The sequence below is a fragment of the Mustela lutreola genome, chromosome 4 (assembly GCF_030435805.1).
Source record: "Mustela lutreola isolate mMusLut2 chromosome 4, mMusLut2.pri, whole genome shotgun sequence".
NCBI classification, from domain to species: Eukaryota; Metazoa; Chordata; class Mammalia; order Carnivora; family Mustelidae; genus Mustela; species Mustela lutreola.
In genome coordinates, this window is record NC_081293.1 from 131,616,088 (window position 1) to 131,639,231 (window position 23,144).

Consider the following 23,144-nt stretch of genomic DNA (forward strand, 5'->3'; position numbering starts at 1 on the left):
TTTCTTCTCCCTTTCCTTCTACTGATCCCGCTGCTTGTGCTCTCTCTGTCAGATAAATAAAATCTTAAAAAAAATACTGTATATACTATTTATGTTACTATGTTTTCTTTAACTCTTAATGCATAGGAGGATATAGAGTCATTTTAACCATAAATAATAGAAGCAGTGAAACCATCCAGACTTATGATAATTTTATTAATACTTAAGCCCATTTTTTCCAGTTGAGGAGTTGAGGAAATCATTACTCTCAACTGTGAATGAGCCTAGATATATTTCTTTTTCCACCAAACTCAAGATACTACCTTAAGAATATAGTTACCAGTTCTAACCTAGTTACTGTTCCAGGTATTCTTGCCTCTGTATCTGTGTCTTCAGCCTTAGGTGAACTTCTGAGCCCTCTGTGATAGAGGAGTGGAACTGCTTATTTCTGCTTATTTCTCTTTTCCTGTAGACCGAGAGTTCAGTGCCGTTCTTTCTTTTCTAGAACATGCTCTCTTTTTCTGTCTCTGTCGTTTTATTTGTTGAGGTAGAAAACAGGGCTAAAGGAATGTGATGGGGGAAATTTTACCCTTTTTGTTTGAATCATAAATTTGATTGAGCAGTGAATCAGGCAGTTTAGTTAGTCCTGGGGAATCCTGGAGAATAAGCCACAATCTCTGCTTGGGAGACAGTCACAGGTACTCCCTTCTATCAAGTAGGAAGCTGGAAATAGAGCATCGAGAAACTGAATGAACAGTCAACAGGGGAAGTCTTCCCAGAAAAGATGACATTGGGATGGACCTGAAAAGACAGATAGGCATTTGTGAGTGGGAAGAAGAGAAAGTATGTTCTAGTTCTTATTAACGTTATGTATAAGAACAGGGGTGTTAAGGTCTGGAATTCTTAGGGGAATTGCCCATAGTCCACATGACTAAAATGTAGGCACTGAAAAGTGAAGGGCAAGTTCATTTTTCATGTCACTGTTAAGAATCTTACATGCCAGGGGCGCCTGGATGGCTCAGTGGATTAAGCCGCTGCCTTCGGCTCAGGTCATGATCTCAGTGTCCTGGGATCGAGCCCCGCATCGGGCTCTTTGCTCAGCAGGAGCCTGCTTCTCTCTCTCTCTCTGCCTGACTCTCCGCCTACTTGTGATTTCTCTCTCTGTCAAATAAATGAATAAAATCTTTAAAAAAAAAAAAAAAAAAAAAGACTCTTACATGCCATACTAATTTGGGGCTTAATCTTTGGTTTATTGGGGGAGGCACCAAATGCTGTAAAGTAGTGGATTAATGTGAATTTATTTCTGCTTTAATTAAGGAGCTGCAAACTCAGATTTCTGTAGGGACCATGCAGGTAACTTACACAAAGCTGGCAGATGTGAGATAGCAGAAAATGGTCAGGCCCCCACAGGACTGATCAGGCCTTGCCTGAAGCCTTTCATGTATAAGCTAGAGGAAAAACTGTGTCTGCCAGGTCAAATGGAATATTGAGACCCCTGCTCAGACCTATCCCTGAGAGCTTTTTGGAGGATGTTGTACAATGTTTGGTATATAGTAGGTTGATGGTGTTTGTCAAATAAATGGATGATGGATTGAAGGGTGGGTGTGGGTATTATGTGCAGAGATTTATTAGGAAACCATTAAGATAATTCCCGCAAAAGGTGATAATGCTAGAGTTAGTTTACACAATTGAGAAAGGAGAAGCATAGGCAAATATGAGAAATACTGAAATGGTAGAAATAGGATTCACTTATCAGATAACACATGAAGAGAGGGAAGAATTAAAGATGACCTAGAGATTTCCAGCTTAGATTGAATGGGTGGGGATGACAGGAATCAAAAGAGAGAGAATGTGGGAGAAAGAACAACTGCAGGAGAAGATACTGATTTGGGGGGAATGTGGGGGAGCTGAGGAACTTTTTAAATTCTAAGTGCCAAGGTACTTATCATGACATTCACTTTTGGTGTATTATTTTGGGGCCTTTAAGTCTCATTTTCATTCATTCATTCATTCATTCATTCATTATTCTTTGAACAGAAATTGTCCCAGAATCTTTTTTTTTTTTTTTTTTTTTTTTTTTAAAGGAGAAGCTCAGGCTTGCCTACAAGTATTCCCTTAACCTATGTCTGTGGCTGTGGCTATTTTTCAGGCATAAATCCTGGTTAGAGACCTTAATTTTTCTGATAAGATATCAAACCTATATTATTGATTGTCAAAGTCCATAGTTGTGTTCACTCTCAGTTTTTACTAGAGTAATCTCCAGTGATACATTTTCATTGCTGTAGTATTTCATCATCTAAATATATCATACTTTATCCATTTAATTATTCATAGACAGTTGTGTTGCTTTAAGTTTTGCCTGTTACAAGTAGCGCTGCAAAGTTTGTGTATGTATTTCTGTAAGATATGTGTCTAGGACTCCTGGAATACAGAGTAAATGGATGTTGAGTTTCAGTAGATGTTACAGCCTTTCAAAGAGATTGTATCAGTTTCCCCTTCCGCCAATATTGAATTCAGTGTTCCATTTGTTCTGCATCCTTGCCAACATTTGTTGATGTCATTTTTTTTAATTTGTAAAAAATATTTTTAGCCATTCTGGTTGTTTGTTATGTTGTCTTACTGTAGTTTCAGTTGCGTTTTCTAAATGCCTACTTGGGGTGCCTATTGTATGTTAATTGGCCAGTCAGCTATCTCCTTTGTCAAGTATCTGTTCAAGCCTTTGCCCTTTATTTTTATTCTTGTTCTCTTGATCAATTTATGAATTCTTCTGATTGAACCATGCTGTCTTATTGCTGTGACTTTATAACCTTTACCTATTTTAGTGTATCTCCTCCAACACTGTTCTTCAAGATATTCCTGCCTATTCTTAATCATTTGAGTTTCCACATAAATTTTAGAAGCAGCTTTACAGTTTTCATACACCCAAAGAAAGAAAAAGAAAGAAAAACCTGCTGGAATTTTAATTAAAATTTCATTTATTCTAGAAAATCATTTTTGGGAGAACTGATATCTTAATGATATTGTAGGTTATAGTTTGTTTCCACAGTATATATCTTTATGTATTTCAGTCTTCTGTATTTTAGCTCAGTTTTATATTTGCCTATTTTTTATTAGATTTCCTAGGTATTTGGTTTTTTGAAATGATATTTTAAAAATTTTCATTGTCTAATTGTTTGTTCCTAGTACATAGAAATTGATTTCACTTTTAAAATTTTACTTTTTATCTATACTATACTTTTTAACCTTTAAAACTTGTTATTAATTTTGAATTCTTGAACTCTTAGTTTTTATCTATCAACTCTTTAGGAGGTTCTACCTGTACAGTTCTGTTGTTGCTAGTTAAGACTCTTATTTTTCTCTACTTTTTATTTTTCTGGCTTTATTGCACTGTCTGTAGAATCAGCATATCTTACTGCTCATACTATTCATCTGTGAATTTATGAATTATTTATTTAGCTAGTATTTATTTATTGAGCACTTAGTTTATCTCTTTTAAAGATGGTCACATCTAACTGTTTTATTTAACAGTGAATTGAATTCAAAGCTTCAAGATACTTTAGAACAAATTGAGGTAAGAAGGATTACATCGTAAGTTAAGTGGTTTTCTCTTTTCAGAGAAAAGAGAATAGTTCATCTACATCTTGTGTTTTGATTTTTGTGTGGATTACTGGCGCTCTAGATCACAACACTTTGTTTTTTTATTTGCGATATCTATGCATGGTTGAGTTAATGTTAATCTACTTGTAAACTCAATAATACTTTTGGCTTTATTATTGAGTTTCATTACTTATTATATTTACTATTTATTATTGGTTTTATTGTTATCTTTATGGGATCTGAAAATATTTTGTATCTGAAGATACCATATCCAGAAAGATCCCAAAACTGTTAGTCATAGATATGTTTTCATGTAAATTATAACCAAAATATTTACCATTTATTAATTACCTTATTATTAACTTTTTTATTTCAGTGAGTTAATTTATATAAGAATAATTATTGGCTGATGAACCCTCCTAAATTCCAAACCCTTACAATATTTTATACAGTTCATCAAAAATATAGAAATGGAAAGGAAAAGATATGTCATTATGAGCAGGAAGTCTTGCCTTTCCTCTTACATTTATTTAGAGTTCATCTCTTTCCTTGGCAATCTTTGCAAAGCAGGGTATTCATTTTAATAAATGTAATAAGAATTATTTGTTAATTTCTGGTATTTTATTTTTTCGTTTTCCTGATGAGAGTAATTATAAAAATTGAGGCTGGACTTTCAAACAACTTTTGTGACAGTAGGTTTTCATCATAAATGAAATTGTAATTGTAAGAATGGTAATTTATTTGATAAACATAAAGATAATGCTTTGAACATCCTGTAAGTAAATAATCTCTTGAATATTGAGGACTTAACTTTTGAAAGCTCAATATTTCTTTACTCTCAATGTACAATATTATTTGGTACTTAGGTAGACAATCATTATTTTGAAACAAAATCACTGAAATAGAAATCCTTAGACAAAGTTGGTGCAATTATATATAAAAGTACATAACTTGAGGTATGTTCTTTTAAGGTCAATGTAGTTTTGTTGAGAATTAGTTTTTCAGTGATTATAGAAGGACTTATTATTTTTAAATAGTTCTACAAATTCAGTTTGTGTAATTGTAAGATTTTAGCAGATCCTTGAGGAAAAAAGTAAAAATAAATAAAATTATTTTAGTAACTATTATACTTGTTTTGTGTCCCTTGAAGCACTAGGCATGGGTTTTTAGATTACTCATATATTAATGGCATCTTAGTAAACTTGGTTACAGTTGGTAATACATGAGAATTACAATCTATTTGTATTTTTTATTTAAATTTGTTATTGACTATTAAATTTAGTGTCATAGTGTCTTTAGATATTAATTAATAATGAAAAATTAGTCTTAATACTTTCTAATCATTGCCTTGAAAACAGAATTCCTTAACTGCCTCTTGCCTCTTGTTTTAATTCCATAGGAACAGTTGGATGTTGCTCTTTCCAAAATCTGCAAGAATTTTGACATTAACCATTACACCAAGGTTCAGCAGGCTTATCGACTTCTTGGAAAAACACAGGTTAGTTTTGAAAGAATGTTTGCTTTTTTCTTAATCAAGAATCTGTTGATCTTTAGGAGTGCTCAAGTCTGAATATTACTTATATAGTGTCCTTAAAAAGTTTCATTTAACAAAGTAAATTTTTATGCCATATGAATATAGGTTCTGTGTATGGAGTGTGATTAAAACATGACAGAAATTTGTTTTGAGCTATGAAAGTGTTTGTCAGGCTTAGTGTTTGCACACTTTTATGTAGTTTTTCTTTAAAAGTGTTATGATAAGATAATTCAGTTGGAAGGGATGTGTAGTCTTTTACTTTAGCTCCTGATCCTGAGAATTTCTTAATGTGGAGCTTCATGGTTCTGAGATGGGCCAGCCTGTTTCCCTCAAAGTGGTATGTAAACTTTTGTGAAGTATGTTTATCTGAAAACAACTCCATTTCATTTATCAGATTTTTCAAAGGATTCTCTTGCTCTCTGAATGATGTCACTACTTCCTTGGTTTTACATTCTTTTAATGCTCAAGGAATTCCTTGAAAAATTTGCAACAAGGGTCATTGTTTGAAAAGTTAATTGTACCTTCTGCATGTGCATTTATCTATAAAACAGCTAAAAGTGATAGATGTAAATGTTTTCTTCCCTTTAATGGTCTCCTGTCTTAGATGGAGATCTAAGAATTTACCAAACCATTGAAACTCTGTTTACATTTTAAAGTCTGAATAAAGAAATTTGATTGTTTACTGTACTTAATTAATTTGTATGTCTTAAGCTACCAAGGAGAAATTACAAGATGATAGACACTTGGTAATTTTGGACATGTTTAAAGACCTTTGAAGATACAATTATAACTTCTAATTACCCTTATTAGACTAATTATTTTACTCCTTAAATATTTAGTAGCCCCTAACGTGTGCATTGCTCCAGGCACCTTGATATGGGCCCTCATCTATTTTATCTTCTAGTAAGGGAAGCAAACATTAAAGAAATAAGTGGACAGGGTGTTGGGTTGTAACAAGTCCCATAAAAAAATAACATATCAGGGTAAATGGATAGAGACATGGAAGGTCCCAGTTTGTGTAGGATAGTCAGGAAAGGTTTCTCTGAGAAGGTAACTATTGAGAAGCATCCTGAACAATGTAAGGGAATGCTGGCAGAGGGGATCCAAAGGTGTGATTATATATGACATGTCTAAAAAAGAGCAGGATGGATACCAATCATAAATACAAAGCAACAGAACAGTGTTCATGATGAATAATAGTGATCTTTGTGTTATATCTATAGCATTTATAATCTATAAAGATTTTTTTCCTATGTTTTTCAAATCCTTTGAAATACATTTATTTTAATAATATGAAATTATATATATATTTTTCTTTCCACAGACAGCAATGGATCAACTTCACATGCACTTCACTCAAGCCATTCATAATACTGTGTTTCAAGTTGTTCTTGGTTATGTGGAGCTATGTTCAGGAAACACAGATACAAAATTCCAAAAGCTGCAATATAAGGATCTCTGTACCGTATGTAGTAATTTAATTCTGATCATATTGCCTCTCTTTTAGTTTTAAATTCATATTCCATTTTTCATAGTATCTATTATTTGAGGATGCTACTGAAATAAAAAGAAGTGTCTTTGCCAAAAGTCTTTTTTTCCTCCCATATTGTTCTTTTTCTCATAATGGAAGATTCAGTCACACAAGTGATGAGATGGTACAGATTGATGGAGTGCAGTTGCTTCTAAATGGACTCTTTACTCTGTCATAGCTTCTTTTATCCTTTTCTTTTGGGCTCTTAATTCTCTACTGTGATTGCATCTAAGGTACTGCTAAGCAATCATCTTAGCTGGTTTCCTGTATACACTTCCCATCAGTCTTTCCATGTGTAGAAATGCTGTTTCTGTCAGGATCTGTAACCAATTTCTTTTCATTCTTAAAGAAACAGAGGTCTGTAGGAAATATAACCACAGGTGAAAAGTGAACTGAGTTGGTCTCTGTTCTAGAATTGGTCCTATTGTTGGATTGATGTAGGGTGTGAGGAAAAGAGAATGATGAACAACTGGGAGAACAGTGAGTGGTGTCATTTGTGTTTACAAAGAAGACAGATTTGTATTGGAGGGTTGTGAATTCTGTTTGATAACTATGAATGTTCATGGGGACTTGTGGAGGCAGTTGGATAAAAGAACTTAGGGAGATGAGAACTGAAGTGATAGAGTCATCAGAATCTAATTGTACTTAAAACCTTGATAAGAAGACTGGGGAAAGGAGTGTAAATAAAGAAGCCATGGGGCACTTGGGCCTTGTGACATTCAGGGATTAGGTAAGGAGGAGAGACTAGGAGAGGGTCAGAGAAAGAAAGCAGCTAGTGGGGGAGGGGAAGACTAGGAAATGGTGGAACAGCCTACAGAAGGAAGTATTTCAAGAAGAATTGACTGTAAACCTATGTCACTTGCTTCTGAGAGTCTGCATATAGTGATTATTACAGAATTGATCACTTGATTTGACAATGTGGTGGTCATTGTTAACCTTGGTCTCTTTAATTCTAGTTCAAGAATGTTTTGTGTCTCTCACTGGACGCATTCTTGAATCTTTTGTAACATCAACTCAGAAAATAATAGTTCTGGAAAGTAGATACCTATTTTCTACTGTAATTATGTCCAAGAATTAGTATAAAATTAAGCTATTCTTCATTCTTTAGTGAGTTTGTCAAAAGTGTAGGTTTTATGTTCATTGGGATCTAGAGAATCTAAGATCTTACTTGAGTTACAGTAAATATTCAGGAGGATGTGATTATATATGATAGATGAAGGATTAAGTTAATAATGGCAGTGGATGGTTGTTAATATAGCTAAAAAATGTCTTTTAAAAATCATTTCATATATCACGAGGACTCTTTCACAAATTTAATGATTATTAACTTAAAGTGGGATATAGTTTTATAATTCCATTTTTGAATATCCAGTTTTAAGTATAGCCATCATTTGTTAAATTTCAATGATTTTGAAATGTTATTCTTCTTTTATATATATACATATCTTATTTATATCAACCTAAGAAATTAGGTTGATAGTATATATTTTAAATTAAATATATAAGCAATCAATTTCATTTTTTTATTTAGTTAGTGTTGCTGTCATGAAGAGATGGTTTTGTTAAATGGTAAAGCAAGGGTCGCCTGAGTGGCTCAGTCAGTTAGGCAGCTGCCTTCTGCTCAGGTCATGATCCTGGGGTCCTGGGATCAAGCTCCGCATCAGGCTCGCTGCTTAGTGGGAAACCTGTTTCTCCCTCTCCCACTCCCCCTGCTTGTGTTCCCTCACTCGCTCTCTCTCTCTCTCTATTTTTTAAAAAAAATAGAAATAAAAAAAAGTAAAGCAGTTTATTACAAGTTAATGATTTCTCTGTTAAGCAGAAAATGACTTTTAATAATTGAAACAAACATTTTAAACAAATGACTTTTGTCTTTCAATCTTCTTTGGTTAAATCTGGTGTGTGTTTGTGTGTGTGGGTAGTGTACTTTATTACCATTAAACTTTTATGTGTTTTTAAAAGTCAAAGACATATTCGTGCTCCTGTTTCTTGAGAAAGTCCTCTGTACATTTATGTAATACAGAGTTGGAAGTTGTAATTACAAATGTTTATGAACAAAAATTCCTGCTTAAAGTGTTTACCACGTTTTTTTTTTTTTTAATTTCTTTCACTGTTTTTCTTAAAGCTGACTACTGAAGTAGCTGTATGTATATTTAAATGGTCAGATAACAAAGGGTTTATCTTTATTGATTTTATTTTGAGTTAATGCTTGTTAAAATGACTCCAAGAAACATCTGGTAATTCTTTATAAAATTATCCATCTATGTGTGATAGTAGTGAGCTATATATAATTAAATTAAGGAAACAAGTGATTTATTAGTATACTAGAGCTGAGTCCTAGAACACCCCCCACCCCAGAACAGCCAGAACGTATGTTATTTTTCATCGAATGCACTTGGACACTTCTGGTTTATATTCAAGGTGTGCTAAAACATTCGTTGGTGGAGTTTTGAAGAGGTGAGAAGAGTAGCAAATGTTGACAATGACTTCGTGGAGGAATTTCTTTTGAGGAAAAGATTTAACAGAATTAGGTATGGTGGGCTCTTTATGTTGAGAGAACAGACTTAGGAGAGCTGAACAGTGAGGTGAAGAATATGATGTGTTTTAGGATGGCCTGTTTTCTCTGCATAATTCTCAATAAAATTAAAGAAGTTCAGAAATTACCCCAGGCTTCTTAGAAGTATTTAAGTCAGTGCTGCCATAGGCAGACGGGGATGTGGATATCTCTTTGAAACCTAACTTAAGTTTTAATTTGTTTTATAATATTGAATCCTCGTTGGGATGTTTAAACCAGGGAAGATTAGGAAGAAATTATTTCTCATCAGATTTGTTTATTTATTAGTTAGTTTGTTGAAAAGATGTAATCTTTCAGTAACTGAGTTCTATAAAGGAAGATGATTATCTCAGGAGAGGAAAATGGAAGCAGCCCTTAGAAATTTAATAAATAAACTGATGAAAGGAAATTAAACATGTTTTCCTGGTGAGAACACATACAAAGGATCTGGTATGGCACAGCTCAGGTGAGGATGATGAGTTGTGAAGGAGCCTTTTATTAAAAGAATGTAAAGTTCTTGATTTTTCAGTGTGTGACAATTGAGAATCATTTCAGCTCTGGTTAAACGAAACAGAATACTTATGGAGGATGCGTTATTGGGAGAGTACATGTGGCAATGGAATGTCAGATAAGAAAGAAGCAAGAGCCCTTAGGAGATGCGTATAAGGTGTTGACTGGTAGATTTTAGAAATGAGAAAAGAGTTTAGGCATTTGGGAAGTTGGTTTTCTCTATATAATAGCAATATTTTGAAGGAAGTCCTTAATCATAGATAGAGCTTAAATATAACATTAAAAAAAATGAAATACATGAAATAGTATACTCATCAGAGCTGAGAGAGGGATGGAGTTCCTGTAAATGGGAACAATTTGTTTCCTTTAAATGGAAGGAGATTGGAAATGAAGCAATCTTGCCCTTGTTCATAGTATTATTTTAAACCACTCATACCCATCTATTACTAAGTGGACTAGAATGAAATTGAACTAAAGTTTTTTGATATCCTTTTACAAAGAAATCTGGGGCAAAATTAGCGTTCTGTTCCTGTTTACTCTGGTAAATCAAGAACTTCAGAGTTCTTAAGGACAGCAGCATCCTTTCCCATTAGGAGATTTCTGCCATTTGTGTCCTGTCAGCCATTGCTTCTGCGTTTAAAAGATTAGTTGGCTTTGAGCTTTTTGGAATTATTTTGTAATTGAATGTAATTACTTTACTTTCCTTACTAAACAATGTTTTCTGAATGATTTAATTAGAAGCACAGTTTTTCTTTTTATAGTTTTTCAGTCTGGTTTTCCTGTTTTTCTTAAAGGTATTGGTGTACAGTTGTTAGATCAGTAATTTAGGCTCTTTTAAAAATGTGTACAAATTTTTTGAAGCTCAAGTAAATGATAATTAGGAAAATCTTCAAACGAGAATTAAAACTCATTCATTTCTGGAAAGGGCCAACGTAAAGGGGCTTAGTGGTGATTTTATTTACTTAAAAAAAGTAAGCTTTGTTCATGATTGCATTTACATCAATGTCCCCCTCCCTACATATTGATATCAGTCTATGGAGAGATTTACAGACACCAAGTGGATGCTCTTTATGTAGTGACCTTGTAGAGGAACTTTTTGTAGGTTATTTAAAAGTTTATGAAGTATGCACCAATTAAAAAAAATTTTTTTTTACTATCTTTCGCAGGCTGTTGGATTTCCTGGGGAAGCTTATATTAAGATGTTAATTAGAATGTTATTGATTAATTTTATGATAATAGAGCTGACTAAAGCTGGCTGAAATTTTCCCAACCATTTTTCAGGTTTTCATTTCCAAATGAGCTTAATGAGTTTTGAGTTCTGTGTTTGAAATGAACTTCATGATGTAGTAGTAACTTTGGTGAAAAGCGGAGTTTTTTTAAGAAAAAAGCTTTTTTTAAAAAAAGATTTTATTTATTTATTTGACAAGGGAGAGACAGAGAGAGAGGGAACACAAACAGGGGGGAATGGGAGAAGGAGAAGCAAGCCTCCCACTGAACAGGGAGCCCTATTCACAGGGAGCTGGATTCCACCTGGGATCATGATCTGAGCAGAAGATAGCCGCTTAACTGACTGAGCCACCCAGATGCCCTGAAAAAACTTCTTGATATCATTTCAGTATGTGTTTTCTCAGAGTCTGGCACATGGGAAGTGTTTAGTAAATGTTTCTTGCGTAAATTGGATTGCCCTTTTTGTCTCTAATTGGTGTGGTGTTGACACAGTTTAAATTTAAGTATGAGGGAAAGAAAACCAACATTGTACCCTTTTTGTGTGCCATGTGCTTCTTTTTGAGAAGCTTTTATTTAAGAGAGTGCAAGCAGAGCGGGGCAGGGGGAGGTAGGGAGGCTGTGGAATGGAGGGTCAGAGAGAGAGAATCTCAAGCAGACTCTGTGCCAAACATGGAGCCTGACCTGGGGCTCGATCTCACAACCCTGAGATCATACCTTGAGCCGAAATAAAGACTTGGACACTCAACTGACTGAGCCACCCAGGCACCCCTATGCCATGTACTTTTATAGGTGCTTTATGTGCATACATCACAGAAAGACAAACTGACTGCTGGCCTAACATTCCATTCTTCTAAGCTTTAAAATTTTCTTATAAGTAATATCTCTTGATGCTGAATTCAATGTCAGTTTTTTTGAGGGTTAGTAAATCTCTTTAGTAAGATCTCTGTTAAAGATATAGTTTATTGGGGTGCTTGGGTGGCTCAGTGGGTTAGGCGTCTGCCTTCGGCTCCGGTTGTGATCCCGGGGTCCTGGGATTGAGCCCTGCATCGGGCTCTCTGCTTAGCGGGGAGCCTGCTTCCCCCTCTCTCTCTCTGCCTCTCTGCTACTTGTGATCTCTGTCTCTCTCTGTCAAATAAATAAATAAAATCTTTAAAAAAAAAGATATAGTTTATTTTGATGTTCATATAGAAACCTAAAAACAAATTCCTCTTTTTGGTTAAAAGCATGTTTCTATTCCTAAATTCTCAGAGTTTTTTGTTATGAAGAATATACTATCTCTCATCAAACAATCATATTTTTACTTCTCTATAGAATTAACTGCCTCTTTATCCTTTTGCTGACTGTTTTCTGACTTAAACTAGTCTGGTATTTGTATGTTCTTATATTATTTGGAGTCATTATGGAGTTAGAATGTGGATTATATAAGTAGTTGCACAAATTAAGCAGTCATTAATTAACATGTTTACTCTTAAAAATATACATATTTGAAATCATACAAGTAAAACACTAATTATGGAAAAATATACATAAGCAAAAAGAAAATAAAAATTAGTATTTATGCATGCAAAGCTGGTTCTTTTAATGTGTATGTAAGCAAATAGCTTTTAAAAGTAGGATTATGCTGTCCACACAGTTTTATAACATTTTTTCCCACTTTCTATGTTATAATTTTTCATTTCAGTAAATATGCTACCCACATAACTTTTAATAGTTTTATAGTATTTCAGTATAAGATCCCGTGGATTAATTAACCAGCTTCCTATTCTTAGTTACTTATTTTATTTCTAGCTTTTGTCATTATGAACAACACTGTAGTAAATATTCTTAAAGCTAAGTCTTTGCACACGTCTTTATTTAGCATAAGTGATGAGAAATAAAATTGCATTGTCGAAGACTTTGCATTTATAGGGCTTTTGGTTCATTTTTCCAAAATTGCCCTCTAGAAATTGTGTCTTAATTTATACTCCTCATCAGCGATGTCTGCTTTTATCCCTTTCCCTGTACACATGAATGCTGATTATTTTGTATTTATTAGCTTAATTGTCAGATACCAGAAGGTAGCATATCAAGAATAATTTATATTGTTTCTCACTCAGGCATATTTAGGATGTGAAGGAAATTAAATTGGGACATTTATTTGATTGTTGGGTTAATTTGGTTGATTTGTTGGATAGGTAAGTAGACCTTTTCTCTTATTGGAAGGTACAAATTTGAATATTTGTTCAATGAGAGAAGTCTTTTCAGTTAGAAGAGTAATACTATACATTTCCTTGAGTTGCTTCCTCAGGTCAGTTTTAGAATACTCCAAACAATAAAGCTGTCAGATTTATTATCACATATTTGTACCACCACCACCACTCATGTATTTTCATATATATGAATATATATTGATTTCTGTATATTTAAGATTAAAAAAAAACCTAGGTTTTGGTAATATTTTAAAATTCAAAACTTAATGATCGAAACATAGGTAAGGAACAGTTTTCTCTGTTATTTACTCTTTGGACTATCAAGAGCCATGAAGGGTCTGAAATTTATCCTACTTAGAAACTGATAAGCTTGCCCCTTACCCTTTCATGGATGCTGGCATAGGACACAAGACTCCATTTTCTTAATAGTCTGACTTGCTAAGCATAAACCAGTCCCCGTATCATCACTCAGCATTTGTTAATCAAGTAATCGGTTCAGCTCAACAAGGATAGATAAGGTTTACAGAATTTACAACCCAGTAAGGTGTCACATTAATTATGATTGTTCAAGTGTGAAAGTTCAAACAACATAAAGTGTTATTGGGGTCAACACAGTTCTTTAAGGGATCTAAGGAAGGCAAAATTGTATCTTATTGTTAAGAGGAGCCTGCAAGTTCTGAAGGTCTTGGATTTCAACAGGCGCAGTGGGTTGGCTGGGTCCTGGGGGTTGTTAGGAAATAATCTGAGCAATGACAAAAGAGGAGGAGAGCATGGGCAGGTGAAAGGAATTATAGGTTGTCTGGCTTGGTTTAACTGGATTTTCAGTGCGCAGATTTGGTTGTTTTCAGTGTTTTCTGGGACTCAGTAGTGCCTCTGGAGTGCATGCTTTGGGCTGTAGTGATCTGGGTATCCAGTCTTCCTTCTTTGGGTGGAAATGGAAGGGTTTCTTGGTTACTTGAAACTGGCTCAGGTGTGGCAAGGCACCTGGGCTGCCCATGTCTAAGACCCTGTCAGTGTAATGTAGATTGCTGGGCTGTGTGTGTGTGTGTGTGTGTGTGTGTATGTGTTGTAGGGGAGGGTTGGGAGTAAATGTTAAAGAACCAACCTTTTTTTAGAGCATGGCATGCACTGCCAGCAGAAACAAAAAAGAACTTACGGGTAGAAAGCCATTCTTGAGATCTGTCAAGAAACCCTATTTTTAAAATATATATGTTATTTATTTATTTACTTGAGAGAGAGAGAGGGAGAGTGAGAGAGAGAGAGAGAGAGAGGACGAGCAGGGGCAGAAGGAGAGGGAGAAGCAGGCTCTCCACTGAGCAGAGAGCGGGCCTGAGGCCTGACATGAGGCTTGATCCCAGGACCCTCTGATCATGACCTGAGCCAAAGGCCGATGCTCAACTGACTGAACCACCCAGGCATCCGGAGAAACCCTATTTTTAATTTGATGGTTTTTACATTTTAATACTGCCCCCTTTTTGGTGATAATCTCAGTTTAGGGGTTCACAACATTTTTTCAGTTGTAATTTGGGAAAGGTAAATGATGTGTTCTTATTATACCTGCTTTGCTTATTTTATAGTATTAAGCTGTCTATTTGATTCAGGCCATTTAACGGCAATTTGGAAAAACCTAAGAATGTGTTAAAGGAGACCCTTCTGTTGCACAGTTTAGCACTTCCCAAGGAATTTTGCTCCTTAGTTCCAAGGTGATAGTTACTTAGTTACTTACTTAGTTCCAGCGGTTTAAAGGAGATCCTTCTGTTTCACAGTTTAGCACTTCACAAGCAGTTTCACAAAGTGCTAGTCACTTAGTTCCAAGTTAGCATCATTTATATTATTACAGATAAATACGATTTCGTGGGTATATGTAATTTTAGTATTAATGATAAAGTGCCTGGGAAATGAGAGTGACTTTTTTTTTTTTTTTTTTTAACCATGAAATGCTTGTGTTTTTAAATCATGAATGGATCTAGTTTGGTACAAGGAAAGTTTTGCTATAGCTTATGTGTATTATTGTCTTTGGAGAATCATAGTGTTTTTTAAAAAATTTTATTTATTTTAAAAGACTTTATTCACTTATTTGAGAGAGAGACAGAAATGGTGATAGAGAACATGAGTGGGGAGGAGAGGGAGAAGCAGGCTTCCTTCTGAGCAGGGAGTCCGATGGGGCTCAATCCCAGGACCCTGGGATCATGACCTGAGCCAAAGGCAGATGCTAACCAACTAAGCCACCAAGCTGCCCTGAGTCCTAGTGTTTAAAGCTTCAGAGAGAATGTAAGTTATGTGCTTTATCCCTAGGGGTGTTGAGATAAATGAAACCATATTATAGCATCATAACCAAGTAAGTCACAAAGTTGGGTCCCAAACCCAAACGTGTGCTATCCACTCCACTATACTGTGCACATCTCTGGCTTCCAATGTCTGTAAAGTACTGAAGCTGTTCATATTTTGTCCAAGCTTGGCCCTTATTGAAGTAATTAGAGGTTGGAAAGATCTTGTAATAGCTTGGCCCAGACACTTATTTAGGTCCAGAGTTCAGCCTCCCTAGAGATGTTTTTGGCTCCTGGGCCTAGTGCCGACTGGATCTGCAGCATATTTCCTGAAGCCTTTCCCAGACAAGCAGTAGTCTTCCACCAGCTTCTGGTGCTAGAGTGCACAAAGCTAACAGCATTCATCTGAAGATACTGCTAACTCTTTGTTGTTCTTTTGAAATCCATCTATCAGTGTGTGTATGACGTTGGGGATGGGGGATGGCAGTGCTGGGAGTTTTGGATCCCTGTGAGGATGCCAAGACATCTGTTCCCTTTATGTTTGTCAGGATGTGATTAGAGTGCTAAATCAAAGTGAAACAAGAACAAAAAATACCTTAAGGATACTCCTTAAGAATTTTTATTTTGACGTTCTATTTTAAAAATCATCTAACTGAAATTTTTGTAGGTATTTGGTAATAGAGGTTTCTGATGAGTGTATAAGCAAATTAATAAGTATTAAAAAGCTAAATCTGTCGTCCTCCTTTTTTTCATATGTACCACTTACCTCTGCACTTAAGCAACTTTTAAAAGATGACATATTTTTTCGTTGTGTGCTTCAGATTAGAAAAGAACTGTTTCACGTTCTTTGAAAATGGCCTCTAGATTCTTTTTTTTTTTTTTTAAGATTTTATTTATTTATTTGACAGAGATGACAAGTAGGCAGAGAGGCAGGCAGAGAGAGAGAGGAGGAAGCAGCCTCCTTGCTCAATCCCAGGACCTTGAGATCATCACCTGAGCTGTAGGCAAAGGCTTTAACCCACTGAGCCATCCAAGTGCCCCTGGCCTCTAGATTCTTACTTATTGTTTATAATTAAGGCTGAGATGTTGCTAGTTTTACTTAAGCTGATTTCATCCTTTTTATTTTGACCAGGTAGGTTGGTTGAGGTGGCTAAACAGCAGAAGTGGAGGGTGCAAAGTGTTATTCTTTGCCAACATAGAAATAGGATATCATATCTGTGGGTTTTTTGAAAGTGTTAAGATTTGATTAAGAAGCCTATTTTGATTTGAATAGTGAAGCAGAGTGGAAATGCTGTTTTGGACTTTTTACATTATAACATCCCGATTTGTGAATATTCTCCAAATCCTGCCCCCTAGGATATTTGTTACTTTTTATAATCCTCAGAGTTACTAGACATGGATGTTATCTGTATAGAGGTTATATATTTAAAAAATTATATTACTTAAAATATTCTTTTCTGCATGTTTTTTGAGATATTTCTAAAATACTATACTTTTTTTTCTTTCCCACTCACCTCACAACTTTTGCTAAATAAATGGACACTACTAGTTTTTAGCTAAAAAATGACAGTGGAAAATAGCTCTAGAGCACAGATAAATATTTGATCATTAAATTTCTATTTCATGTATATTCTTAGGTATTAAAACAGAACTTAAAGACATGTTGTTTTAGTTCGTTGGGGGTGTCTCACTGTGAATATTTTCAAAATGGATCAATTTAAGACTTTCATTGCTATTATTGATAAGTGACATGAACATGGTACTGGATTTGATTAGAGCATGGCACTCACCTGCCTTAGTATTTCTGGTCTTATCCTAAACAAATCATCCCTAAATGGGGACTTGAACTGAGATGAAGCATTAGGTGTTTAGTAATTGGTGGGTGGATTAAACTAATGATGAGGTAGGCAGATCCAGGAATCTCTAACTCTGTTTTATGAAAGGTGAAACTTTGGTTCCCAGTGGTTTATTGTGTAAGAGCATGTGACCGCTAAGTTGTGGAACTAGTGCTGCCTGGATCCAGGGCTTCCAACTCTTTCTCTAGATTTCTCTCTATTATGCCCTGCTGGTATGAAGAAGGATAGATGCCTGAGGCAAGTTTCATGGGCTGTTAATTCAGAAACTCAGATTCTCTGCTTGTTCTTTTATTTTTTGATAACTTATGCAATTATTGGCTTATTTGTCTTTTTTAAAAAATTTCCTTTGTTATAGTTATGATTCACCCGTGTCCATGTGATAAGACTCTCTACTTGGAAGTTTAGAGGTGATTTTTATGAATCGATGAGAGAACACTAGTTGTGAATGATTTTAGTAATAAGGTGTTAAAAGCATGAGAAGCATTTGTAGCTTTGAGAGTCCATACCAGTTGGTTGCATGGTACAGAGGGAAGTGGTTTTTGGATTCCAGTTTTAAAATGAAATGACACTTTTAAACTTATTGACAGCATGGTCTTCACATGCAGCAATTAGTACATCTGGGCTTAAATGTTTTGAAAACAGTATTATTTTTTAAATCTATTCCACCTTGTCCCCTTTCTTCAAACTATGTATTGTGTATATATTTAGTACAATGAATCTCTACATTTGTTTCTATCTTAGAATATAAATTTAGGCAAGAGTCATCTTGTTATCCGGTGCTAAGTACATCATAGTCTTATGTTTGTAGACATGAACATATTTGTGAAGATAATATAATTTGTATTCTTTTGGAAGACTTCTAGGCATGTATAGTGGTGTAGCTAGATGTGTGAATAATTTACACTTGGATCCGTTCGGTGAGAAAAAGCTTGCTATGATTTCAATAATTTCAACTTTTTTTTGGAAAAGAATTTACATATACATCTTCGTGTATCTCATCCAAACCCATTAAATTTGAGCAAATCATCAAGAGGTAACATAGGAAAGAATGTCCTTTCCTCGAATAAATAAGCAAATAATGTAGCTAGACAGTGGCTGAGTGGAAAGTAGAAGGTAGTAGTAGTTCTAAGATTCAATTTTCTGGTTTGTTAAACTGTGACAAGTATAATAAAAATTAATTGGTGAACTATAACACAGTTATTTGTATAGTCAGAATTTTTCTTTGGGAAGAAATAAGATTAACAATGTCTTCCTTTTATCTACCCAAAGGAATGTTGGGATATAGTTAGATTAAATTTATTTGCATAATATAAATATAAATTTATGTAAAGTTGATTTTATGAAGGTGAAAATAATTGAGTTATAGAAGAATACCTTTATTCAGGTGAATGATTGCTGAGTTGCAGCCCAGAACTTTTTTGTGATTTTTTTTTCTTTTCTTTGCCCTCTGCTTTTAGCTTTTTCCTGAACTCATGCATCAGTATCAAGTTTTTATTATATGTATGTGCTATAAAAGATACATAATGATGAGATAAAAATAAACCAAGGCGGAGGGGGGAGCAGAGGGAATCAAGACTGGTTGGTTGTAAAGGTGGTAATTTAAAAAGTAAACATGAAGTGTAAACATAAAAAATTACTCCAAAATTATGACATAAGTATGGGAAATATTTTATATTAATCTCTGCAAGCCATGTGTACATCTGGATGGTCATTCTAATTCTTCTGTGGATACGTACCTATAGCCAGTGTGGTAAGTTTAGAGAAGTGTCACTTCCTCTTAATGATTCTTCCATTTCATCCCCAACCCCACCTGGTAAAGGTAACTAACTTCAGTGTTTTCTTGTTTATTTTCCCTCTGTTTATTTTTGTCATGATATCAGATATATGCATTAAATTTTTTCTATTTCTTATATATATATAATTTTAAATACATATGTTATATATGTATTGTGTATATAACTTATATGTTACACATATAATTAAAAATTTTTCCCTTTCTCATATATGTGTATCATCAAGGTAATTTTTTAAAAATTTTAATTCCATTATCATTAACATACAAGGTGGTATTAGTTTCAGGTGTACAATATAGTGATTCAGCAATTCAATACTTAGTGCTCATTAAGATAAGTGTACTTTTATTTATTTATTTATTTATTTATTTATTGAGAGCAGGAGGAGGGAGGGGGATAGGGAGAGAGAGTCTTAAGCAGGTTCAATCTCATGACCTGAGCCGAAACCAAGAGTCGGATGCTTAACTGACTGAGCCACCCAGGCGCCCCCAAGATAAATGTACTCTTAATCCCCTTCACCTATTTCACTCATCTGCTCACCCACCTCCCCTCTTTGATGGAGGTAGAGAATATAATGCTAAGTGAAATCTGTCTGTCAGAGAAAAAAATTTATGTGGACTATTAGAAAAGAATGGATGAACAAAGGGAAAAAAAAAAGAGACAAACCCCAAAACAGAACCTTAACTATAGAGAACAAAAAGATAGTTACCAGGAGAAACTTTTTTTTAGTTAAAAAAATTTAAATATGCATGTATCATTTAAATATGCATGTATTATTTTTCATAGTTGTATAGTACTTTTTTGGTTTATGGACAGTAGTTTATTCAGCCAGTCTCCTGGTTGGACATTTAGATAGATTCCAGTATTTTGCAGTTACAAATAATCCTTCACAATGTATAACCTTGTGCATATATATTTTTGCCTTGTTTCAGGCAAACAATGCCTGAAACAAATTCTTAGAAGTAAGATTGCTGGGTCAAAGGGAACATATAGATGTAGTTTTGTGAAACAATGCCAAATTCCCTTCCTTAGGATTATATCATTTTTCATTCCCACCAGCAATGTATGATGGTACTTTCTCTCAGCTTTGACAACAGAATATATAGAGTGTCAAAGATAAACAAAGCCAAATACTAAATCAAAGTTTTATGGACAGATTTTCAACCCCTAATATACTGTTGAAATAGGGCAAAGAATCCACTGTGAACCAGGCTCAACTTCCATTTGTACAGAGGTGACTGAACGTTTTAAAGGGAGAGGGATGAGGCGACGCTCAGAGTCAGGGAATGAAAAATTACAGAAAACAGGAATTGGGGCTTAGTCCCTGTGAAGCCCATCTTATTACACTTTTCTTCAGTCTAATTGCATTGGCTAGTATTTTCAGAACGTTAAATAGTGGTGGGGATAGTGAGCAGCCTTGTCTTATTCCTGATCTGGACCATAGTAGGTGTGCTGTAGTTTCCTTATCTTAAAGAAATATCCATCCATTTTAGTTTTTTTTTATGAGTTATTATGAGGAACAGCTGTTGAATTTTGTCAGACGGTTTATTCCAGTATCTATTAGGATAATCATTTGGTTTTTCTTGTTAGACTGTTAATATGGTGAGTTATATTAATAGATTTGTTGGATTGAACCATACTGCCATTCTTGGCATAAACCCAACACAGGTAGTCTGGCTCAAAGCTTAACAACTCCTTTATTTCACTACTTCCTAGTTGAATTTCAGAAATTTGACATGTTTGCACAAAAGTGAACTGAGCCATACAAGTTTATGTTTTTATTAATTGCTTGATGAATTTTTTTTAATTTTTAAAATTTATTTTCAGCGTAACAGTATTCATTGTTTTTGCACCACATCCAGTGCTCCATGCAATCCGTGCCCTCTCCAATACCCACCACCTGTTTCCCCCAACCTCCCACCCCCCACCCTTTCAAATCCCTCAGATTGTTTTTCAGAGTACATAGTCTCTCATGGTTCATCTCCCCTTCCAATTTCCCTCAACTCCCTTCTCCTCTCTAACTCCCCATGTCCTCCATGCTATTTGTTATGCTCCACAAATAAGTGAAACCATATGATAATTGACTCTCTCTGCTTGACTTATTTCTTTTTTTTTTTTTTTTTTTTTTTAGATTTTTTTTTAATTTATCAGAGAGAGAGAGAGAGAGCAAGCACAGGCAGACAGAATGGCAGGCAGAGGCAGAGGGAGAAGCAGGCTCCCTGCGGAGCAAGGAGCCCGATGTGGGACTCGATCCCAAGACGCTGGGATCATGACCTGAGCCGAAGGCAGCTGCTTAACCAACTGAGCCACCCAGGCGTCCCTGCTTGACTTATTTCACTCAGCATAATCTCTTCCAGTCCCGTCCATGTTGCTACAAAAGTTGGGTATTCATCCTTTCTGATGAAGGCATAATACTCCATAGTGTATATGGACCACATCTTCCTTATCCATTTGTCCGTTGAAGGGCATCTTGGTTCTTTCCATAGTTTGGCGACCGTGGCCATTGCTGCTATAAACATTGGGGTACAGATGGCCCTTCTTTTCATGACATCTGCATCCTTGGGGTAAATACCCAGGAGTGCAATTGCAGGGTCATAGGGAAGCTCTATTTTTAATTTCTTGAGGAATCTCCACACTGTTCTCCAAAGTGGCTGCACCATCTTGCATTCCCACCAACAGTGTAAGAGGGTCCCCTTTCTCCACATCTTCTCCTACACCTGTTGTTTACTGTCTTGTTGATTTTGGCCATTCTAACTGGTGTAAGGTGGTATCTCAATGTGGTTTTAATTTGAATCTCTCTGATGGCTAGGATGATGAACATTTTTTCATGTGTCTGATAGCCATTTGTATGTCTTCACTGTAGAAGTATCTGTTCATATCTTCTGCCCATTTTTTTATATTATTGTCTATTTTGTGTGTGTTGCATTTGAGGAGTTCTTTATAGATCCTGGATATCAACCTTTTGTCTGTAGTGTCATTTGCAAATATCTTCTCCCATTCCGTGGGTTGCCTCTTTGTTTTGTTGACTGTTTCCTTTGCTGTGCAGAAGCTTTTGATTTTGATGAGGTCCCAAAAGTTCATTTTCGCTTTTGTTTCCTTTGCCTTTGGAGACATATCATGAAAGAAGTTGCTGTGGCTGATATCAAAGAGATTACTGCCTATATTCTCCTCTAGGATTCTGATGGATTCCTGTCTCATGTTGAGGTCTTTTATCCATTTTGAGTTTATCTTTGTGTACGGTGTAAGAGAATGGTCAAGTTTCATTCTTCTACATATAGATGCCCAATTTTCCCAGCACCATTTATTGAAGAGACCGTCTTTTTTCCACTGTATATTTTTTCCTGTTTTGTCAAAGATTATTTGACCATAGAGTTGAGGGCTCTCTACTATCTGGGCTCTCTACTCTATTCCACTGGTCTATGTGTCTGTTTTTATGCCAGTACCTTGCTGTTTGGTGATCACAGCTTTGTAGTAAAGCTTGAAATCAGGTAACGTGATGCCCCCAGTTTTATTTTTGTTTTTCAACATATCCTTAGTGATTCGGGGTCTCTTCTGATTCCATACAAATTTTTGGATTATTTGCTCCAGCTCTTTGAAAAATACCGGTGGAATTTTGATCGGAATGGCATTAAAAATATAGATTTCCCTAGGCAGTACAGACATTTTAACAATGTTTATTCTTCCAATCCAAGAGCATGGAATGGTCTTCCATCTTTTGTGTCTTCTTCAGTTTCTTGCATGAGTGTTCTGTAGTTCCTTGAGTACAGACCCTTTACCTCTTTGGTTAGGTTTATTCCCAGGTATCTTATGGTTCTTGGTGCTATAGTAAATGGAATTAATTCTCTAATTTCCCTTTCTGTATTTTCATTGTTAGTGTATAAGAAAGCCACTGACTTCTGTACATTGACTTTGTATCCTGCCACGTTGCTGAATTGTTGTGTGAGTTCTAGTAGTTTGGGGGTGGAGTCTTTTGGGTTTTCCATATAAAGAATCATGTCATCTGCAAAGAGAGAGAGTTTGACTTCTTCATGGCCAATTTCGATACCTTTTATTTCTCTTTGTTGTCTGATTGCTGTTGCTAGGACTTCTAATACTGTGTTGAACAAGAGT

General features: G+C 35.2%; 1 protein-coding gene across 4 annotated transcripts in view; it reads left to right on the top strand.

Annotated features, from left to right (window-relative positions):
• The window catches only part of VPS50 (VPS50 subunit of EARP/GARPII complex), a 126,289-nt gene that overhangs the window by 33,932 nt on the left and 69,213 nt on the right, over positions 1–23,144 (top strand). For all 4 annotated transcript variants that reach the window (XM_059171122.1, XM_059171119.1, XM_059171121.1 and 1 more), the window contains 3 exons: positions 3,508–3,550; positions 4,976–5,074; positions 6,435–6,575. In XM_059171122.1, the coding sequence (XP_059027105.1) occupies positions 3,508–3,550; positions 4,976–5,074; positions 6,435–6,575 (283 nt within the window). The remainder of the gene's footprint in view (positions 1–3,507; positions 3,551–4,975; positions 5,075–6,434; positions 6,576–23,144) is intronic.